The sequence below is a fragment of the Acipenser ruthenus genome, chromosome 8 (genome assembly GCF_902713425.1).
Source record: "Acipenser ruthenus chromosome 8, fAciRut3.2 maternal haplotype, whole genome shotgun sequence".
Classification (NCBI taxonomy): domain Eukaryota; kingdom Metazoa; phylum Chordata; class Actinopteri; order Acipenseriformes; family Acipenseridae; genus Acipenser; species Acipenser ruthenus.
Genome location: NC_081196.1, coordinates 30,146,661 through 30,166,329, shown reverse-complemented (window position 1 = coordinate 30,166,329; position 19,669 = coordinate 30,146,661). Strand labels below are relative to the sequence as shown.

Sequence of the window (19,669 nt, the reverse complement as noted above, 5' to 3'; positions counted from 1 at the left end):
CCGCAGGATGTGCAGGCATGGAACTTTGGCATGTTCGCCATCATGGTCACACTATGTGCACACGGTGTCAGTACCGAGGCACAAGAGAGTGTGAATATTGGTTGCCTAAGCACTGAGGGCATCCACAAATGGAGGCACTGGGGCTCTGAGTTCCAGAGGGCGCTGAAGCACCGAGGGCACCAACCGCCCAGTGTGCGTCTAATGCTGGGGTGTCGAGGCACCGAGGCTCTGAGGTCTAGAGGGTGTCTGACTAGAGCACTGAGGGCGCCGAAGCACCAAGGGTACCAAGGCAGCGATGGCACCAAGGTTGTGAGGCACAGAAGCGCTGAGGGCTTCCAAACACTCAGGCACCAAGGGTGCAGGAGCACGAGGTCACAGTGTGTAGCAAGGCTCTGAGGCACCGGGGGCACCGAGGTTCTGAGGCCCCGAGGGTGCCGCAGCACCAAGGGGCGCCGAGCGTCGAGGGCATTAAAACTTTGTAGTGCCGAGCCACCAAAGGTGGCGAAGCACCGAAGGCACTGTGTGCCTAGCCTGAACTGTGTGCAGTCACACAACCCGGGGTAGCGCGTAGCATATGCCGGGGTGGATACACAGGCTCGAGTGGCTGCATTTAGGCAACTGGAGAGCAGTATCCAGAACTGCACGGTGCTGCCTGGGGTGCAGCGTGGGCGATAGCCTGACCTTAACCGCGTGCAGTCACACGATTGGGGCAGCGCGCAGCATAAGCCGGAGTGGAGCACAGGCTCAAAGAGCTGCAGTAGGCACGGGCTGAACTGCTTTAATAGACAGTAAAAAAGGAGAGTTAGGCGGGCAGAGATAGCCGGTGAAGTCTACTCAAAAGCTGGGCAAGCTAGAACCAGGCCACGGTGTAGGAAGCACACGTTGTCTAATGTTATTATTTATTTATTTATTTTTTTACATTTTTTTTTTTTTTAAACTGCAAGACCAGTAGAAGAAAAAAAAAAACACACACACGCACACACAACAGCAGAGCTGTGGGTGTAGAGCAGTCACCACACCAGGTGGGTAGACTGAAGACCGAGACAACTGACGGAGTCGACTCAACAGCGGGACGCGTCAGAGCCGGGCCCGGTGGAAGAATCATATGTCTTTTTTTTTTTTAGCTGCAAATAGCAGGAGAAAATAACATATAACAGCAGATGGTGCAGGTTTGAAAGCGCGATGCAGACGGATGAAAAGAGAGAAAAATTAACGAAGTAAAGTTGCGCAACAATTATAACTTAGTTCACAGAAGCTGAGTTTACTGATTCCCGGGAAATGGCAAGCCGACTTCCAGCAATATTTTTCAAAAATAAAGCAGGGGAACTCCAGTAAACGCAACTGAGAGCTCTTTCATACAGACTCAATCACAGGAAATGGACAGGTTAGTACCTTACCGCGGTGAGAAGCAAAAGAGGAAGTGAGCTCCATGTAGTAACTATTTGTTCCCTTGGAAGGCGGGACCGAAGATTTCACTCCCTGGAGGGGCCTATCGGCAGCTCTGATATAAAATAAAATGCTCAGTGAATACCTGACCTATCCCAAGAGTATTGTTGGTGGTCGTCTTCGAATTGAAAGGGAACAAATACTCTACACATAATCTAATAGGCTCAGGTGAGGGGAGAGGATTTATTTTTGTCAGTGAAAGCTGGACTGGGCTTTACTTTAAAGCTGTTTAACTTACCTGCACAGCAGCATCATCCTGACCATTACAGTGATAGAGAAGTCCTAGTGCAAAATATCTAAAAATAAGAGGAAACACATATTCAGATTAAAGAGCACAGCATTTCATCATGCGTGCAGAAAGAAATACTAATATATATATATACATACAGACGTGCTCAAATTTGTTGATACCCCTCCACAAAAAACAAAGAATGCACAATTTTCTCTGAAATAACTTGAAACTGACAAAAGTAATTGGCATCCACCATTGTTTATTCCATATTTAATAGAAATCAGACTTTGCTTTTGATTTTTTATTCAACATAATATTGTAAATAATAAAACAAATGAAAATGGCATGGACAAAAATGATGGGACCGCTAACCTAATATTTTGTTGCACAACCTTTAGAGGCAATCACTGCAATCAAATGTTTTCTGTAGCTCTCAATGAGACTTCTGCACCTGTTAAGAGGTTTGGCCCACTCTTCCTGAGCAAACTGCTCCAGCTGTCTCAGGTTTGATGGGTGCCTTCTCCAGACTGCAAGTTTCAGCTCTTTCCATAGATGTTCGATAGGATTCAGATCAGGACTCATAGAAGGCCACTTCAGAATAGTCCAATGTTTTGTTCTTATCCATTCTTGGATGTTTTTAGCTGTGTGTTTTGGGTCATTACCCTGTTGGACGACCCATGACCTGCGACTGAGACAGAGCTTTCTGACACTGGGCAGTACGTTTCGCTCCAGAATGCCTTGATAGTCTTAAGATTTCATTGTGCCCTGCACAGATTCAAGGCACCCTGTGCCAGGCGCAGCAAAGCAGCCCCAAAACATAACCGAGCCTCCTCCATGTTTCACTGTAGGTATGGTGTTCTTTTCTTTGAAAGCTTCATTTTTTTGTCTGTGAACATAGGACATTCTCCCAGAAGGATTGTGGCTTGTCAATATGCATTTTAGCAAATTCCAGTCTGGCTTTTTTATGTTTTTCTTTCAAAAGTGGAGTCCTCCTGGATCTTCTTCCATGGAGCCCACTTTCGCTCAAAAAGCGACGGATGGTGAGATCAGAAACTGACGTACCTTCACCTTGGAGTTCAGCTTGTATCTCTTTGGCAGTTATCCTTGGTTCTTTTTCTACCATTCGCACTATCCTTCTGTTCAATCTGGGGTCAATTTTCCTCTTGCGGCCACGCCCAGGGAGGTTGGCTACAGTTCCATGGACCTTAAACTTCTTAATAATATTTGCAACTGTTGTCACAGGAACATCAAGCTGCTTGGAGATGGTCTTGTAGCCTTTACCGTTACCATGCTTGTCTATTATTTTCTTTCTGATCTCCTCAGACAACTCTCTCCTTTGCTTTCTCTGGTCCATGTTCAGTGTGGTGCACACAATGATACCAAACAGCACAGTGACTACTTTTCTCCATTTAATAGGCTGAATGACTGATTACAAGATTGGAGACATGTGTGATACTAAATAAAGAAACTAATTAGTTTGAAATATCACTATAATCCAATTATTTATTATCTTTTCTAAGGGGTACCAACAAATGTGTCCAGGCCATTTTAGAATATATTTGTAGAATAAGCAATAATTCATCTCTTTTCACAGCTTCTTTGCTTTATTCTATGACATACCAAAGGCATGCAAGTATACATGATAAAATAGCTTTTAATTTCATCACTTTTCAGGAGGAATGAAGCATTATTTCAATGAGCTGTAAGGGTACCAACAAATTTGAGCACGTCTGTATATATATATATATATATACACACACACACACCCACACACATACACTGCTGTGCAAAAGTCTTAGACATGTTGCATTTTTCTACTCTGAAGCATTTACTGAAAGCCTCCACTAGTGTTTTCTACTATTATAACAATCTTGACTTGCATAAAGAAGGAAAAACATTGAGTGAAATAGCTTGCGTCACTTGATTTTCAAGGTGTGGTATCCGAAGCATAATCAACAAGTACAGAGAAACATCATCTGTAATTAACAAACCCAGGACTGGAAGACCCAAAAAGCTGTCTAACAAGGATGAGCAATACTTGAAGATAATATCCATAAGGAACAGAAAGAAGCCAAGAGTTGTATTGACAACAGAACTGGCAGAAGGCACATGTGTCGTCGTCCATCCATCAACAGTCCAAAGCACCTTTGACCATTGTTTCATAGTCCAATTTCTGTGTTCTTGTGCATATTTTAGCCTTTTAGTCTTGTTCCTCTTTCTTAACAGAGGTATTCTTACTACAACACATCCTTTAAGTCCTGATTTCAAGAGTGACCTTTGGAACGGGGATTGTTCAAAGAACAACTGACATCCCACATCATTATATATCTCCAGCTAAAATCTTAATTTTGTCTACTGAATATCATATTGCTGCCCTTTTCTTTGTAAAAGCCCCCTCAAATGCCACTAGTGTTGGAACAAAGATACTGTAAAGCCATAAATATTTGCGACCAAAATATTTGGCAAATCACATCCATAAAACCTATTTTGCTCCAGAAATGTTGGTGACCTGTTGCAATATACAAAGTATGTATTGTTAGTGGAATCTGATATTTGTGCATAATAAAAGGCTCGCAAATATTTATGGCTTTACAGTATAGAATGTTTAAAGGGCAAAAAATGAGCCTGTAGAAGAAAGATGTTATTAACAATCACAACAAATAATGCTACAAGTTACATACTTTTTGTGTTTCTCAAGCCACGGAGCACTGTCCACAAGAAGGCAGAAGTTCTCTGAAACTAACAAATCCAACAAGCTTTCATGGTTTGCTTCTGCGTACAGCTTCAGCAGCGCTGTGTCCACATCCTCCTTGTAATCTTTAGCAACCTCCGTGCTGCGGATCTCTTTCAAGTAGCTGATCAGAAACCTCTTGCACTTGGTGATCTTCTCCTGGTCCCCCTGGGTGAGATGGTTCAGATCTGCAAACTCGTGCAACGGGGGATGTGAGCGTGTAAACGTTGAAGTTGAAGACAGTAGCAAAGGATATAAAGAAATGAGCTCCCGGACATCAAGCTGACCTTTCCTGCAGTAAATTTAACAAAGACAAGATTAGAAAAAAACAGGAGTATAGCTGAAAATGACTGACATCAAGCTATGAGGCATAATAAGCTATACCATTGCTGTTTTCTTATATGCCTGTTGTGGCGCATGATGTATTTATATTTGAGTACTAAGTTTATGAAAAAAAACATCTTCAACTCTAACGATTCAAAAGTTGGTTGAAATTAGACCATTGTAATTTTTATATCAACTGACTCCATATAAACATCTAATCTAATCTTTTCAAAGCCTGGGTTGTATTCAACATTGGGGAAAGATTTATTTTTCTTTTTGCCACAGTTCTTTACAGGTCCTATTTAGTAGTGCAAAGGCAACACCTCATTGAGGAATAAAATAGTTTGAACAGTATAAATAGTGTTTCGTGTTTTCGGTTTTTATCTTAAAAAAACATTTTCCGGGAATTTCACATATATTAAAATAGGGATAAAATCGGTAAAAAATAGTTTCTAATTGAAACATCGGTAAAAAATCGAGGGGGAAAAATCTCAGTATACACACTTTACATGTGGAATATGATGCGTAGCAGTTCTGGTTTCTGATTAAGTTTAATGTCCCTGGCATGCATGTATGTAGAATCTGTGCAAGTCGAAACCACATTTTCCCCAAGTTAGCAAGTACTTTGCGAACGTTTAGGCAATCGCTGTGCTGACGGAAATAGTATTACAGAAGGTATGAACATGACATCAGCACAAAACAAGCCAGGTTTATTCGCCTTGAAAATCATAAAAAGAAAATTGACAGAATTGGGTAGTGCAAGCCATCGGGAGACGTGTCAAAAATGACACTGGACATTTCCATCAATGCGTTTCATAAGTTTACCAACTAAAGCATCACTATTTTCTGTCAAATATTTACTATTAAGATTGTCGGCATTAGGCAGTATTTTAGCTGATGGACAGACAGTACTGTTGCACGAAGTCACCAATACATACCTCTCTGCAATAAACAGTGGCTGTCCAGCAAAGCACAGTGCTGACAAACTCATTAACACAGTCATTCTGCGCTTTTCTTTTTATTAAAGGGCGTGTAATAGCCGCATAAATCGATTGCTTGTCTCTCAGTTCACCTTATTGTTTTAATGTGTTGCTTATTTTTCAGTATGTTCTTTTATTGTCAGCATACACGTGTACCTCAATGCAGCAGTATTTGCAGGACTATGCATCCTCTGCCTCATCTGACCCACTTCTGCTATTTTTGCTTTTTGTATACTTTTGAATATTCATAAACTGATTTAAATTTTCTCCCCATTCCTCATCCACTAAAAATATTATATTTTCGTGTAAGTATTTCAATTTAGTTTTAGATCAAGCTAGTAGTTACTACGCCCAGCAATTGCCAAAATAATCATACTTTGATTTGCCAACATAAGCAGGTGATAATGTGTTTGTGAAGTGACAGAGAACCATGTTTGAACTTTATTTGATCCTCTGATGTCTGAACCTTTGCTGTATCCTAGGATACAGTGTAGAAAACAGTAATAAAAGACAAACATTGGGTATAAATCAGTAAAAACAACGTCCAGTTAAAAAAAAAATCCTGTAATTTTTCGGGAAAATTTGGAATAAACCGTAAACACGGAACACTAGGGGCAGCAGTGTGGAGTAGTGGTTAGGGCTCTGGACTCTTGACCGGAGGGTTGTGGGTTCAATCCCCAGCGGGGGACACTGCTGTTGTACCCTTGAGCAAGGTACTTTACCTAGATTGCTCCAGTAAAAACCCAACTGTATAAATGGGTAATTGTATGTAAAATAATGTGATATCTGTATAATGTGAAACAATGTATAATGTGATATCTTGTAACAATTGTAAGTCGCCCTGGATAAGGGCGTCTGCTAAGAAATAAATAATAATAATAATAATAATAACACTAAGTATGAAGTAGCAACAAAACAGTTATAATCTAGTTGTTCTCTCAGAACAGTTTCAAAACAGGTCCGTCCCTAAATCTGTGAGGTCTAGAAGGATGGTAGTGCTAGTTTATGATCAGGACATATTAATATGTTTTAGAATATATAAATTGTGCATCAAATCACATTTCCATAACTTACATAACTGGAAATGTGGCAGTGGTGTGAAGGTTCTTTATTAATAAAAGTGGTTACCTGAAATTGTCTTTAGCTTCTAAAAACTGAAGCTGTCCAAATTGTATAAATCCCGCTTGCTGCAGAATTCTTCTGTACATCACCTAAAAAAGTTGGTAAACAACAGCTGGTTGTTAAAATAGATACGAGAAAAGCAATAAATACATATACAGTTTCTTCTGGGTGGATATATTTTAAGGTTGTTTGGAATGAAAATACAGTAGAACCTCAGAGTTACGAACACTTTGGGGATGGAGGTTGTTTGTAAGTCTAAATTGTCCGTAACTCTGAAAATTAGTTTTCAATGGTTTTAATAAAATGTGTACAACTGCTATCTTAAAACTCAGTCTGATGAATAATACAAGGATACAGCACAGTAATGCAATACTCATGCTTAGTAAAAAATAAACAGACCTCCTCACAGAAGCATCTAATTTAAAGCAGCTTCCCGATATTTGCACTAGGTACCCAGGTGGTAGGCTACAGCGCCCCTTTGAATCCAGATCATTTTGGAACCGGTTAGTAAGCAGTAAGGATGCCCATTTTCGTAGCACCCCTTTCACTCGTTTTTCAGCTTTGCCCAGTTCACTGCTTATTCCAGTTTCACTGGTAAGCCTGGTCCTAACTTTTGATTTGTGTTACTATATAAAAATTACTAAGGGATTTTAATATGAATTGTCTACATGCGGCAAAGTGTGGATGAGCTCCCAGAAATTCTGTTGGCACAATGCTATGAATATCAACACTTCTTCATTGTATGAAAACGTTGATATAGGGTTTGGTTCGGTTTAATCTTTTGTCGGTATCGTTCGGATTGGAATTCTATGAAAATGTCAGTTTCAGTTTAGTTTCGGTTTGGGAAAACCATTACTGCATCCCTAGTTCTGCCACTAAAGTTCCAGACCTGCCATCGTCTTCAACCCAAGTAAGCTACTACAGTAACAATGACGGACCAGCCACTGCCGAGATCCTCACATCAAGTTTATCCATTTCGCACTGTAAAAAAAAAAAAAAATCTAACTTGTGAAAAATAATCCATGTTTCAGTGTTTCGCATCTTCTGAATCAGACTTTTTAAGTTACATATTTATGTATTGTCATTTTACTAACTTTTAAAAAACATGTCTGAGTAATTAGAGTAGCTTTGTGTCGTGCCCAGACGTGGGCAATTACATTTGCAATTGTGTAATTTGTAATTGTAATTACAATGTAATTGTAGTTCAACCTTGGCACACCTGTGTATAAGTAATTGTAATTACCATATAATTGATCAATTACAGTTTAATTACGCACCTTTCCCAGCTTAATCATTCACTGTTCCATGCTGTGTTTTACATTGAGCGATATTCTTCTCGTATTTTCAAGCATGTTTGGTAACCCCATTTGTTTGAAAGAACGTGTCTATTGTATGCTTCTGTATTTGTACCTGTGATTACAGCTTGGTAGAAAACAGAGTAAATATGTTAATGTGTGTAGCTATTTATGTTACTTTTTAGTGTAATTGAATTATAATTGCAATTACTGCAGCATAATTGTAACTAATTGTAATGACCCCAGGTCTGGCCGTGTCTGCAAACTAACATATCTACCATAGATATTGTGATAAACATTATAGATTTAAATGTATACACACTTGCAAGACTTTATGCTTCTTAATCCCTTCCTTCTGAGGCCCTGGTGATGCCCTGTGCTACAGTAATTTTGTGATTTTGGGACTCGTCTGTTTTACATCAAAATTATTTTATGTTCCTTTTTAGATACCCCTGGCAAACTATATATTACTTTTTTTTTTGCCAGACTCTTGGTGCCAAGTTTTTGTGGTTTACTTGGTCATGTGACCACAAAATACAGATATTATTGTAAACAAAATGCTACTTTTTCATAAAATGTATTACACCTGCATCACATTTAGTCCCTAAAATGCTGATTTTCGAAATGGGTAACATGACCTTGCAAGTCAATAGTGGGTTACCCATAATCCTTCTGCAATTTGAGGTAATGCCACTGTATACAGCAAAAGTTGCTTGTTTTTCCTTATATTTGGACCTGTTAAAAGTCCAGTGGTTTTGAATTGCTCTGAGTGTCCCAAATTCAAAAAATACCAAATATGTGCACCTTTATTTAGTTTTTCAGTCATTTACAGGCCCTAGACTGAGACTAGGCCATTTTGACTTTTCCCCTTTGAAAAACAGAGCCCATGGTTCATAGTACCCACCCATTTCAAGTGGCATAATCCTTCTGGTGCCAAAGGTAATGTTGCTGCATGACATAAAAACAAATGACTGGGGTTTATTTAGTCTTTCCAGTATTCATGTACTGTGTGGTATTTTTTAAAACACTTCTCCAAACAGAGGCCTGTCTGAGAGGGACAGCATGGAGAGAAGTACCGTGTATCCCTCCGCATGGCCTTGCAGAAACACACAAGGTACCTTTTTTGTGGCTTGGCTTTTTTCTCGGACTGTGGCGGTATCCGTATAAAATGTCGTTCACTAAGTCATCCTACTGTTTCCACTCTTTCAGTCTCTTTCAGGCATTTGTTGTCCAGAAAAGTGAGCCGATTCTCTGGAGCCGTACTGTACACTACATAGCTGTTGTACAAAGAAATCTGTACCATGTACATGCCAAGTTTTTTGTACCATGCCATGGTCTTCCTAGCAGCATTGTACGGCTCCAGCAGCTGGTCCAACTTATCCACACCTCCCTGTGACATGATGGCGCAAGGGATGAGGCCCAGAGACAGACTGCAGTTCAAACAAAGGACTTTTATTAAATAAAAAACACAAAATAAACAGGCACGAGGGCCAAACAAAAGGTTCTTAAAACACAAACAATAAACATAAAGCAAAACTTACAGAAGTAAATCTTCCAGGCTGAGCTTTGCCTTTACTGGATTGCAAAATTAACAAAAAAACAGAACACAAAGAAAAACACACATGCTTCCTCAGCTACCTCTTCCTACTGAGGTGCTGAGGCCTCCTTTTATGTCAGATGGCTGGGTGCTAATTGATTGTTCATTATTCCCACCTGACACAATAAACCTGGGCAGGGAGGAGAATTTAACCCCATCCCTGCCAATATTTACAAGGGCAGAGCCCTGCTCTGCCACACACCTCCCCCCACGTACAAAGTACGCAGGCCGCGATCGGCCAAACTCCCCCCCCTTTGAACCCAAGCCCCTCCCCCCAAGAGTCCCCTTTTGTCCCTCAGGTGGGCTATTTCAGCAGGTGGTGGTGGGCGGGGTTGATGTCGGATCCCCCAAGCTTTCTTCAATGGCGGGGGCCCCGGACCTTCAAAGCACGCGAACGCTGACAGGGAACCTGGACCCTCCAGCAGGAGCAGCGCTGGTGGCACCTCTGGTGGCGGAGGCGGGAACGGCGGCCCGTCTCCCTCTGGTGGCGGAGGCGGGAACGACGGCCCGTCTCCCTATGGTGGCGGAGGCGGGAACGACGGACCCTCAGGAACAACAGGCGGAGATGGCGGACCCTCGGGAACAGCAGGCAGACCCTCGGGAACAGCAGGCGGAGACGACGGACCCTCGGGAACAGCAGTCGGACCCTCGGGAACAGCAGGCTGAGACGGCGGCCACTCCGGCAACGGCAGTTCCAGCTCCTCCGGTGGCAACGGCTCCAGCCACTCCAGCATCGGTGGTGGTGGCTGTGGCCATTCTAGCAGCCTCTGAAGTAGGGCTGGCACCTCCTGCCGTCGCAGTCGGGTGCGCCTCCACTGAGCTCCTTTCAGCAGCATGTGTAAGGGCTGCTGAGGAGCGTCAGCCTTCTCCCCTTCCAGTTCTCTGGTCTGTGGCTCCTCCACTTCCGGTTCTCGGGACGGCAGCTCCACTCCCTTCTGGCTCTCGGGTCCGTGGCTCCACCCCCTTACGGCTCTCGGGACGGCAGCTCCACCCCCTTCCGGCTCTCGGGACGGCAGCTCCACCCCCTTCCGGCTCTCGGGACGGCAGCAGCTGGGGAACCAGCAGGCATGCTCCCTCTGCTGGTGGAGGTGGGAGCAGCAAGTCGTCCTCCCACGGAGGTGGAGGCGGAACCAGCAGGTACTCTCCCTCTGCTGGCGGAGGTGGGAGCGACACACAGTCCTCCCACGGTGAAGGAGGTGGCACCAGCAGGTATTCTCCCTCTGCTGGCGGAGGTGGGAGCAGCAAGTCGTCCTCCCACGAAGGTGGAGGCGGAACCAGCAGGAACTCTCCCTCTACTCACGGAGGTGGAGGCGGAACCAGCAGGTACTCTCCCTCTGCTGGCGGAGGTGGGAGCGACACACAGTCCTCACATGGAGGTGGAGGTGGAACCAGCAGGTATTCTTCCTCTGCTGGCGGATACCTGGGCTGTGGACGTTCGGCCTTCCCCCTCTTGGGCTGTGGACGCACCGACTCCCCCCTCTTGTGCTGCGGACGCACCGACTCCCCTCTCTTGGGCTGTGGACGCACCGACTCCCCTCTCTTGGGCTGTGGACGCACCGGCTCCCCCCTCTTGGGCTGTGGACGCACCGGCTCCCCCCTCTTGGGCTGTGGACGCACCGGCTCCTCCCACTCAGGCGCAGGACGTTCGGGCTCCTGCCACTCAGGCGCAGGACGTTTTTTATTAAATAAAAAACACAAAATAAACAGGCACGAGGGCCAAACAAAAGGTTCTTAAAACACAAACAATAAACATAAAGCAAAACTTACAGAAATAAATCTTCCAGGCTGAGCTTTGCCTTCACTGGATTGCAAAACTAACAAAAAACAGCACACAAAGAAAAACACACATGCTTCCTCAGCTACCTCTCCCTACTGAGGCCTCCTTTTATGTCAGGTGGGTGGGTGCTAATTGATTGTTCATTATTCCCACCTGACACAATAAACCTGGGCAGGGAGGAGAATTTAACCCCATCCCTGCCAATATTTACAAGGGCTGAGCCCTGCTCTGCCACACTCCTATGTTTTTAATGTAGTCCACGACACACTTCGGCTTGTTTGTGTGCGTGCCCGTACCTTGCACAGGAACTGCTATTGTTGCCTCATCGTGGATGGTGATGAGGAGGTACACATCTTTTTATCTGTATATTTCACTGCCAGCAGTTCCTCACAGCACTCGTTTCACCACGCCTCTGTTTCTTGGCTACAAATTGACAAGGAAATCCCTTCCTGTTTGGTCTTATTGTGCCACAAACCATTGTTTGGGATGTGTAAAAGGCCCTAAACAGAGGGATTCCTGTGCAGAAATGTATCTACGTACAAATGGTAGCGCAGGTTTAGGAGGGGAAAACCCTTATCCCACACATTTCTCTCAGTGGTCTGGAACCAGGCAGCTCAATCTGAGAGTCCTTCCCTGGGTACACTCTGAACCGATGAGTGTACCCAGTGGAGCTCTCACACAGTTTGTACAGTTTAATCCCATAATGGGCATGTTTCATGGGAATATATTGTTTAGAGATTAAACTCCCCTTGAACAGAAGGAGGGACTCATCTGCAGATTTGGCCAGCTGTATACGTTTCTTCTAAATGTATTCTGTAGATGATTGAGAAGTGGCCGTAATTTGAAAAGCCTGTCACATTGGGGGTGGTCCCTCGGGACAGCCTTAGAATTATCATTGTAATGTAGACATTTTTAAATGAACTGGAATCTGTCCTGGCTCATGGTAGAAGGGAAAAGCATGGGCAAGCATGAACTGGGTTGGTGGACCAATATAAATCTAATCTAGGTTTGTCCCCCAGTTCCATCAGAAGTGATAAACCCCAGAACTTTTTCATTACTATTACATTAGAGGGGACCCACTTGCACACCCTAGAATGTGGCCCCAGGTTGTCTGGTAGTCTTTTTGCCCCAAGCGATAACGGTAGCTAGCAAGTGAAGTGGCACGAGAGGCAGCGCTTTTTTACAGTTAAAATCACGCTCGTGTACGGTGGCTGAGAGGTGAAAAAATAGTTTTTCATGCGTTCCCATGACGTGTGTTTCTTGAAGCCTCTTGTCATACAAACACCGTGCTATTTCAACCTAATTTTTTTAATATATACATATATATTTTGTTTGTTTAAACCGATTTGTCCTCAAGTGCCTAATTCCGTTTTTTTCTCCGAATTCCGCGATTCTGTCCATGTTCTCTGCAATGCGGATTTCATAGGGCCCTACAATTTATATTTATATATTTTTTTTTAAATGGAGCAAATGAAAAATAAAATAAATCCATTAACTGTAACAAATTGTTTTTGGGATGTCGGGAATGGATTTTTTTATTTATTTATTTTTTTTAGAGCTATACAATATAAAAATCGAAAACCACCACCCAAAAAACCCTAATAATTACCACAAAATCCTAGAGAGAAATGGGGAGGTGAAAAAAACATATAACCTAATATAAATTAGGGCAGCAGTGTGGAGTAGTGGTTAGGTCTCTGGACTCTTGACCGGAGGGTTGTGGGTTCAATCCCCAGCGGGGGACACTGCTGTTGTACCCTTGAGCAAGGTACTTTACCTAGATTGCTCCAGTAAAAACCCTACTGTATAAATGGGTAATTGTATGTAAAAATAATGTGATATCTGTATAATGTGAAATAATGTATAATGTGATATCTTGTAACAATTGTAAGTCGCCCTGGATAAGGGCGTCTGCTAAGAAAAATAATAATAATAAAATAAATAATAATAAATCAATAAATACTAATCAAAACTTTTTTTTTTTTTTTTGAAAAAACTAAGTCATGGTAGAATTATATAAAAAAAAATGACATAATAAAATTATATCCTATACAATATGTGTTGTGAGGGGAGAGGAGATAATTCAATTAAAAAAAAAAAAAAACTAAAAAAAAAACACAAAAGTGTCAAAGCCAAGTCTTTTTCACAATTGCAATACAATACAACTCCAATCAAATCGTATTTAGGATATGGGGAAAAGGAGAGGGTGAAAAAAAAGCATTTATAGTATAAATCGACCCCCCCCCCCCAAAAAAAAAAATCGTTGTCAAATTGTAAAGAGAAAAGGGAAGAGGTGAAGAAATACATATCCTAAAAAATAAACGTAATAAATTACAATCAATATCGTTATTTCAAAAAAAAAAAGAAGAGATGAAAAGAAAGAAATCAAATGAACAGGAATAAAATCAGATGAAATATAATATACAATGATGAATAAAAGTTTTTTTGGGGGGACGGTAGAAAGATTAAATTAGATCTAATATAAAATTATAAAAGAAAGAAAGATGAATACAGGGATTACAAAAATAAGACACAGTATTCGGAAAATATGTAAAATAGATCAATCATATGCTCAAACTCACTAGCCTAACAGTTTCTCTCCAACCAACTAAACCAGAAACAACAAGTCTGAGGTTTCACACACAGTAATCAAAAAAACACATGGTCCTAATGTTTATTTTTACCCTCTGATCACTGAGTTTATGCTACTGGACAAAAAATAAAAGTTGCAACTACAGGACCTCCCACACACTCGATACATTTCAATGGTGTCATGTGATCAGTGTCAGGAGCAGGAAGCTTCCTCTACCGTCAACATCAACAAAACAGGATGTAGACAAAGAGTCAGATGTTACTTCAAAGCTGATTTCATGAAGCACAGCTTGATAAAACAGCTACTAATCAAAGGTAAACCTTTTCTATTATCAATCCTCATTGAAAAAAAAAACAAAAGTTACACACAGATTGTTTTAAATTAATTTGTGATGTTTCACAGTACAGGCCAAAGACAGCCACTGCTTGCGTTCAAATAGGCTATAAATTACATTTAACAACTGCGTCACATCAAATATATTTCTATCAGTGTAATAACGAAATTAAAGCCACCATCCTAATATGTTATGTAATAACTCCTGGTTGAGTGACACAGTGAAAAAACATCAATCCAGCTTTTTTTTTTTTTAAACTATGTTTTTCATCATGACGTACCAGGTATGTCCATAGCACAGAAGAGGTTAAAATTGAGAGGCCTGAATTTGAGGAGTAGGACTCCAGCAGAGCTATTAAATATTGGCTTTCTTCTGGTTGTACCAAGCATGTTAGGGGCCAGAAGAGACATCTTTCTTTGTAACTCTCTTGGTGCATGAGGTCTAACGTAGTTTGACTCTTTTTATTATTATTATTATTATTATTATTATTATTATTATTATTATTATTATTATTATGGTTTTTGCCATGAGCACAAATTAAAACGGCTCAATTTTACCAAGTATGTTTGGACTGAATCACTTTTTATATTTCATTTCATGAAGCAAAAATGGTTATTAATCACGAGTTGATTGATTGTATTCACTGTTAAACTTTTTTGTGCATTTTGTGCAACAGGGAGAGAGCAAGTAGATTTTTCTAGCATTTTGTCCCTTAGACATGTTTTTTGTTTATTCCACACCCCTGATGTATTCCTTGAGGTACACATCCCATACATATGTTTAAAAAATGAAACACAAAAGATTAACTTACCAGAAATTTCTCTTTTGGGATGTTCCTCTGAGCTCCCTCTGCCAAAACAATAGCTTCTTCCACCCTTTGACTGGCAAGGAGGTCTTGGATCTGTCTTTCCAGAGGCAATGGAACCAGCACATACACCTCTTTCATAGTGGCTAAAATAACTTTCCCTGCATTCAAAAAAGGAAAAGAAATTATTAACAAGCATAATTATGAGGAGAACTAGATAGGATTTTTGAAAATACCTAATAAACTGTGAATTTAGTGCCCATGAAAGATGAGGGGAAATGTCACAGGCTGTATTAAAGCAACCAGCAAGAATCAGGAGAGCTTTCCTTCATACTGTAGCTATGAGGGTGCACCTAAACCCCCACATGAACACCCCCTGCCATTCAGTCCTGGACTTTTACTGTTCTAAATCTGGGTCTCATTTTACTGTAACAGGCATGGGATACATTGATATCAATTTAATTATGTTATCCTTAAGCCTAAAAGTACTACAATAACAAATACTACATAAATAAGTTTTCTTTTTGGGAGCCTTTCAGACTCAAAAATTAAGTACTGATTTATCGATTTTGTACAAATCTATTGGAATCATGTTTTTAAAAACACAGTTTCAATTGTACAGTAATAATTATACTTGTGGCAATTTAATGCAAACAACTTTTCTGTCTAGCCTGTCTAACAAAGAATATTGAAGGAGCATTAGCTTTGTTTCTCCTGTAGGACATACTATTTCCAATAAATTGAATTTAATTTGATTAAACACCTTGCCATCAAGTAGTTTCCAAGTTAATGTTTGCTCTTATTTGAAACATTGCAGAAAGATTAAAGGCTGTATGGGGTTTAGTATTGCATTCTGCGTTTGTTTTTACATTCTGGGGTTTAGGAATGGAAGTCCCCTAAAATAATAATCCTTACAAGAAAGTCAGTAAATTGCCCTTTCAAATTGTTCTGGAACACTGATAATACTGTATATGTGAAATGGCTATTTTTAAAATTGAATACATCAAGGTGATTCCATATGAGAGAAGACGAAATAGAAAACAAATACCTTTCTAAAAATGCAGGTACTTTAAAGAGTGCATGTCAATAAAAACTACAATTTTCCAAAATTGTTATGCACATTTTCATAAACTTCCATGGTGACAATATGAGCTTGGCTGGGTTTTAGCACTATAATATAAAACTGTTTGACCAAAAGCGTTAACGGGATTGATGAAAGATATGCATTGTCTATTGCTTTTCTAACAACTAATAGGTTCAGTGAAATAGCAAAGTGAAACACAAGTTTACTTAGATGCAGACAGCAGCAATCCTGTATGGCACTAATTTCAAACCGAAGTATTCCTCAGATGAACAAGTTACTTTTGAAATGGACTAGGCTTCGGATCCCCTTCTTTTGGAAGATTACTGAACATATGGCTATAACAAAACCCTTGTTCCACATGTAGCTACAGCAACTTCATTAAGGGGTTTGCCTTAATCTAAATACAGCAATACACTGTCATATATCAAATACACTTTCCTCAACGACATACACGATACATAAACTACTGCTCTATCGCCAGCAGAATAACAATAACAATAATAATAATCACAACAGGCATTGAAATATTAGTGAAAATAAAAAATTTTACACTTTCAAATTCTAAGCATGTTACAAGCTTAACAGTGCCATTAATCAATAATAAATTTTATTTTTTATTTATTTTTTCTTACTTCAAATATTACAAATAGTTCCCTGTTGTAAAAATAATAATAATAATAATAATAATAATAATAATAATAATAATAATAATAATAATAATAATAATTAATGTTAGTTCAACTCAGAGTTAGGATCTGTCATCCGGATGGCAATTGTAAAATAGAGCTGCAGATTTCTCCAGCTAGACTGTCGTGAGACGCTGGCGTTGAGCACAGAAAAGAATCCCAAGTTTGCTGTTGTTTAGGTTTCCTTTCATTCAATTTATGCTTAGAGCTTCCCATTATACAATCATCTGCCTACAGTAATCTACAGCCTTGCTGCATGAAGTACAAAACAGCACATTACCATCAACGTGAAATCCGTCCTTGCCAAACTCGTTGATCCGATCTTTAGGGGTGATTGTTATTGTTTTCGGCATATTTGAACAGCTCTGGATACGGACTGAAGTAAACTGAAGCCCCATTCAAAATTGAACTTGAATACCGGAAGCAGTTTTATTAGACAGGTATGTTTACGTACATTTAAAGCAAAGTTGCCCATGTTAATGTTATAGATGGTACGTGTATTGATTTGTCTATTATCAAACAAACAAAAAAAAGCCTTGCATGTTTTTGCCTCTCCTTAAATGTAAAACAAAAAAAATCTCTAACATCATTGAAAATCCATGTTTTTCTGTGTTATCATAGACAATCAAATTGGTAATGTGATACGAAAAGGCGGCCCTAGTCTGCTTTGCATTCATACATATGTAAAGGTCGGCCCTGGTCTTGGATTGCAGGCCCTGGGCCACATCAAAACGCTGGCTTGGGCTGCCTTTTTATTATTTATTTATTATTTAATTTTGAGTGTTCACATATGAGAATGCAGTCCTGGGCCGTCTCAAATTGCAAATGTGAATGGGGTCTAAATCACAGCACATGGCTTTAATCTACGGACGGAACTGAACAAACTATTAAAACAATTATACATTGCTTACAGTACCTTCAAACTCCTGCATTATGTGTCCATCCCTGAAAGGAAGGGTCTGTTTCAACTGCTGGTCCAACATGCTATGCACTGTAACAAAGCCCTCATCCAATGCCACAACATAGGGAAAACAGATTGCTGCCCCAATCACATTCTCAGACCAGTGAACAGGTGCACGCTGGGAAATCCCTGCTGCAGTGGCAAACATTCCTGCAAGGAAATTACAAGGATGTAATGGTTTAGCTATGAAACAAGGCTAAATATGAATTGGTGTTTATTTTTAGAATTATAACCAATTATAAACATCAATCAGCTACCAATTGGTTATCAGACCAATAGTATCTTAAAACTGACTGTAGCAATGATTATCTAGTCAAGCACTGTTCCTGACTTGCTCATTATAAACCATTTGCATATTTCTGAACAGTGGATGATTCTATTCAGCGGGGTAAAGCGGGCAACATAAATCCCACCCCCCCAAAAAACCATAAACCAGCAAGATTCCAATACTTTTACAAAATAGTTTTTAATATTAGCAATAGAAAAATCCCCCCACAGTAGGTCTATGTTTTACTCTTCTGGCACCATTGTACAGTACGTTTCATGGCTTTGACAGCTTGCCCATATTCAGGCTAATTATCTGGCTGGTTAAGCCTGTTCCTCGTGTATGCCTAATAAAATCACTCCTGTTCATCTTATAAGCTTAATAAATGGAATACAGTAAGAGGTTGAATACCCTCTTTGGTACTTCAGGTTTAAGTTGAGATCCATTGGCATGAAGTTAAAAAATGTATTTCCCCATAAAGAGGGACACATTTAGTCCTTGTGTACTTAACTCTTTTACTCACCTAAACCACCAGGTCCAGCTAAGAGAAACTCCTCTCGACCGATCCTCTTTACTATGGGTTTCTTCTCCTCAGTGTCAAAAGGGAAAAGATCCTGGGAAGCTCCAGTGCTGTAATTTACAATAATATATTGTGTTGTAAGTGCTAAACAAAGGAAATAGCCATCCAGACTGACTGCTGAGGGCTGCTCTGGAGTTGACAGTTCCTTTACTATCTGTACTCGATCCTCGTACACCATGTAGATCTGTATAGTCCTTCTCTTGACAGAAATAACGCCAAGTTCTACACAGAAGGGGTCCCCATTCACAGGGTTTTCATTCACAGTAAAAGTGACAACACCTTTGATTTTAGCTCCGGACTGAACGGGATCCAAGTTCAGCATGTTGACCAACATTATGGTATTGTCACACAGCACAATTAACCTGTTCAGGGCTGAAGCTGCCTTCAGCTCACTGACAGGCTTCTTTAGGCCCAGGTATTTGTGCTGCTGCTTTTGGACTGAAAATGTCAGCTTCTCTTTTGACGTGGTCTTCTCCTCTAGCAGGAAGTGGTAAACGAAACAGTCATTGGTGCCGACGTACAGGTTCTTGCCACAGCATTCGATGCATTCTATGTTTATCCGGGCTTTGTCTCCCATCAAGAGCGCTCGTTCCACAGCGGGAACAAGTTCAAAAGCTTTCACACTCATTCTGTCACAGTCATCTACTGCAAAAGGAAACACAATTGTATTAATTTACTCTCTTTACTCACTATTTGTAATGGTCTGTGTATCTTATATAACCTCCAGCTGCAGCAAAGTGTATATTGTGTGAAACAGAGAATATTGCATAGAAAAATCTGTAAAATGCATGAGCATTTGATGTAGTCCTAATATTTCCATAATCATGTTCAACTTTAATAACATTAATGTCTTTACT

General features: G+C 40.5%; 1 protein-coding gene across 5 annotated transcripts in view; it reads right to left on the bottom strand.

Moving 5' to 3' along the window:
- The window catches only part of LOC117407342 (transforming growth factor-beta receptor-associated protein 1-like), a 36,573-nt gene that overhangs the window by 16,123 nt on the left and 781 nt on the right, over positions 1-19,669 (bottom strand). For 3 of the 5 annotated variants that reach the window (XR_009329355.1, XM_059028807.1, XM_059028808.1), the window contains exons 2-7: positions 18,756-19,457; positions 17,923-18,117; positions 15,243-15,397; positions 6,842-6,924; positions 4,360-4,701; positions 1,685-1,742 (exon numbers count right to left, since the gene is read on the bottom strand). Coding sequence is in view for 4 of the 5 variants with exons in the window: in XM_059028807.1 (XP_058884790.1) it covers positions 1,685-1,742; positions 4,360-4,701; positions 6,842-6,924; positions 15,243-15,397; positions 17,923-18,117; positions 18,756-19,440 (1,518 nt within the window). In the remaining variant the exon portion in view is untranslated. The remainder of the gene's footprint in view (positions 1-1,684; positions 1,743-4,359; positions 4,702-6,841; positions 6,925-15,242; positions 15,398-17,922; positions 18,118-18,755; positions 19,458-19,669) is intronic. The other 2 variants (XM_059028809.1, XM_059028811.1) reach the window with 1 other exon arrangement.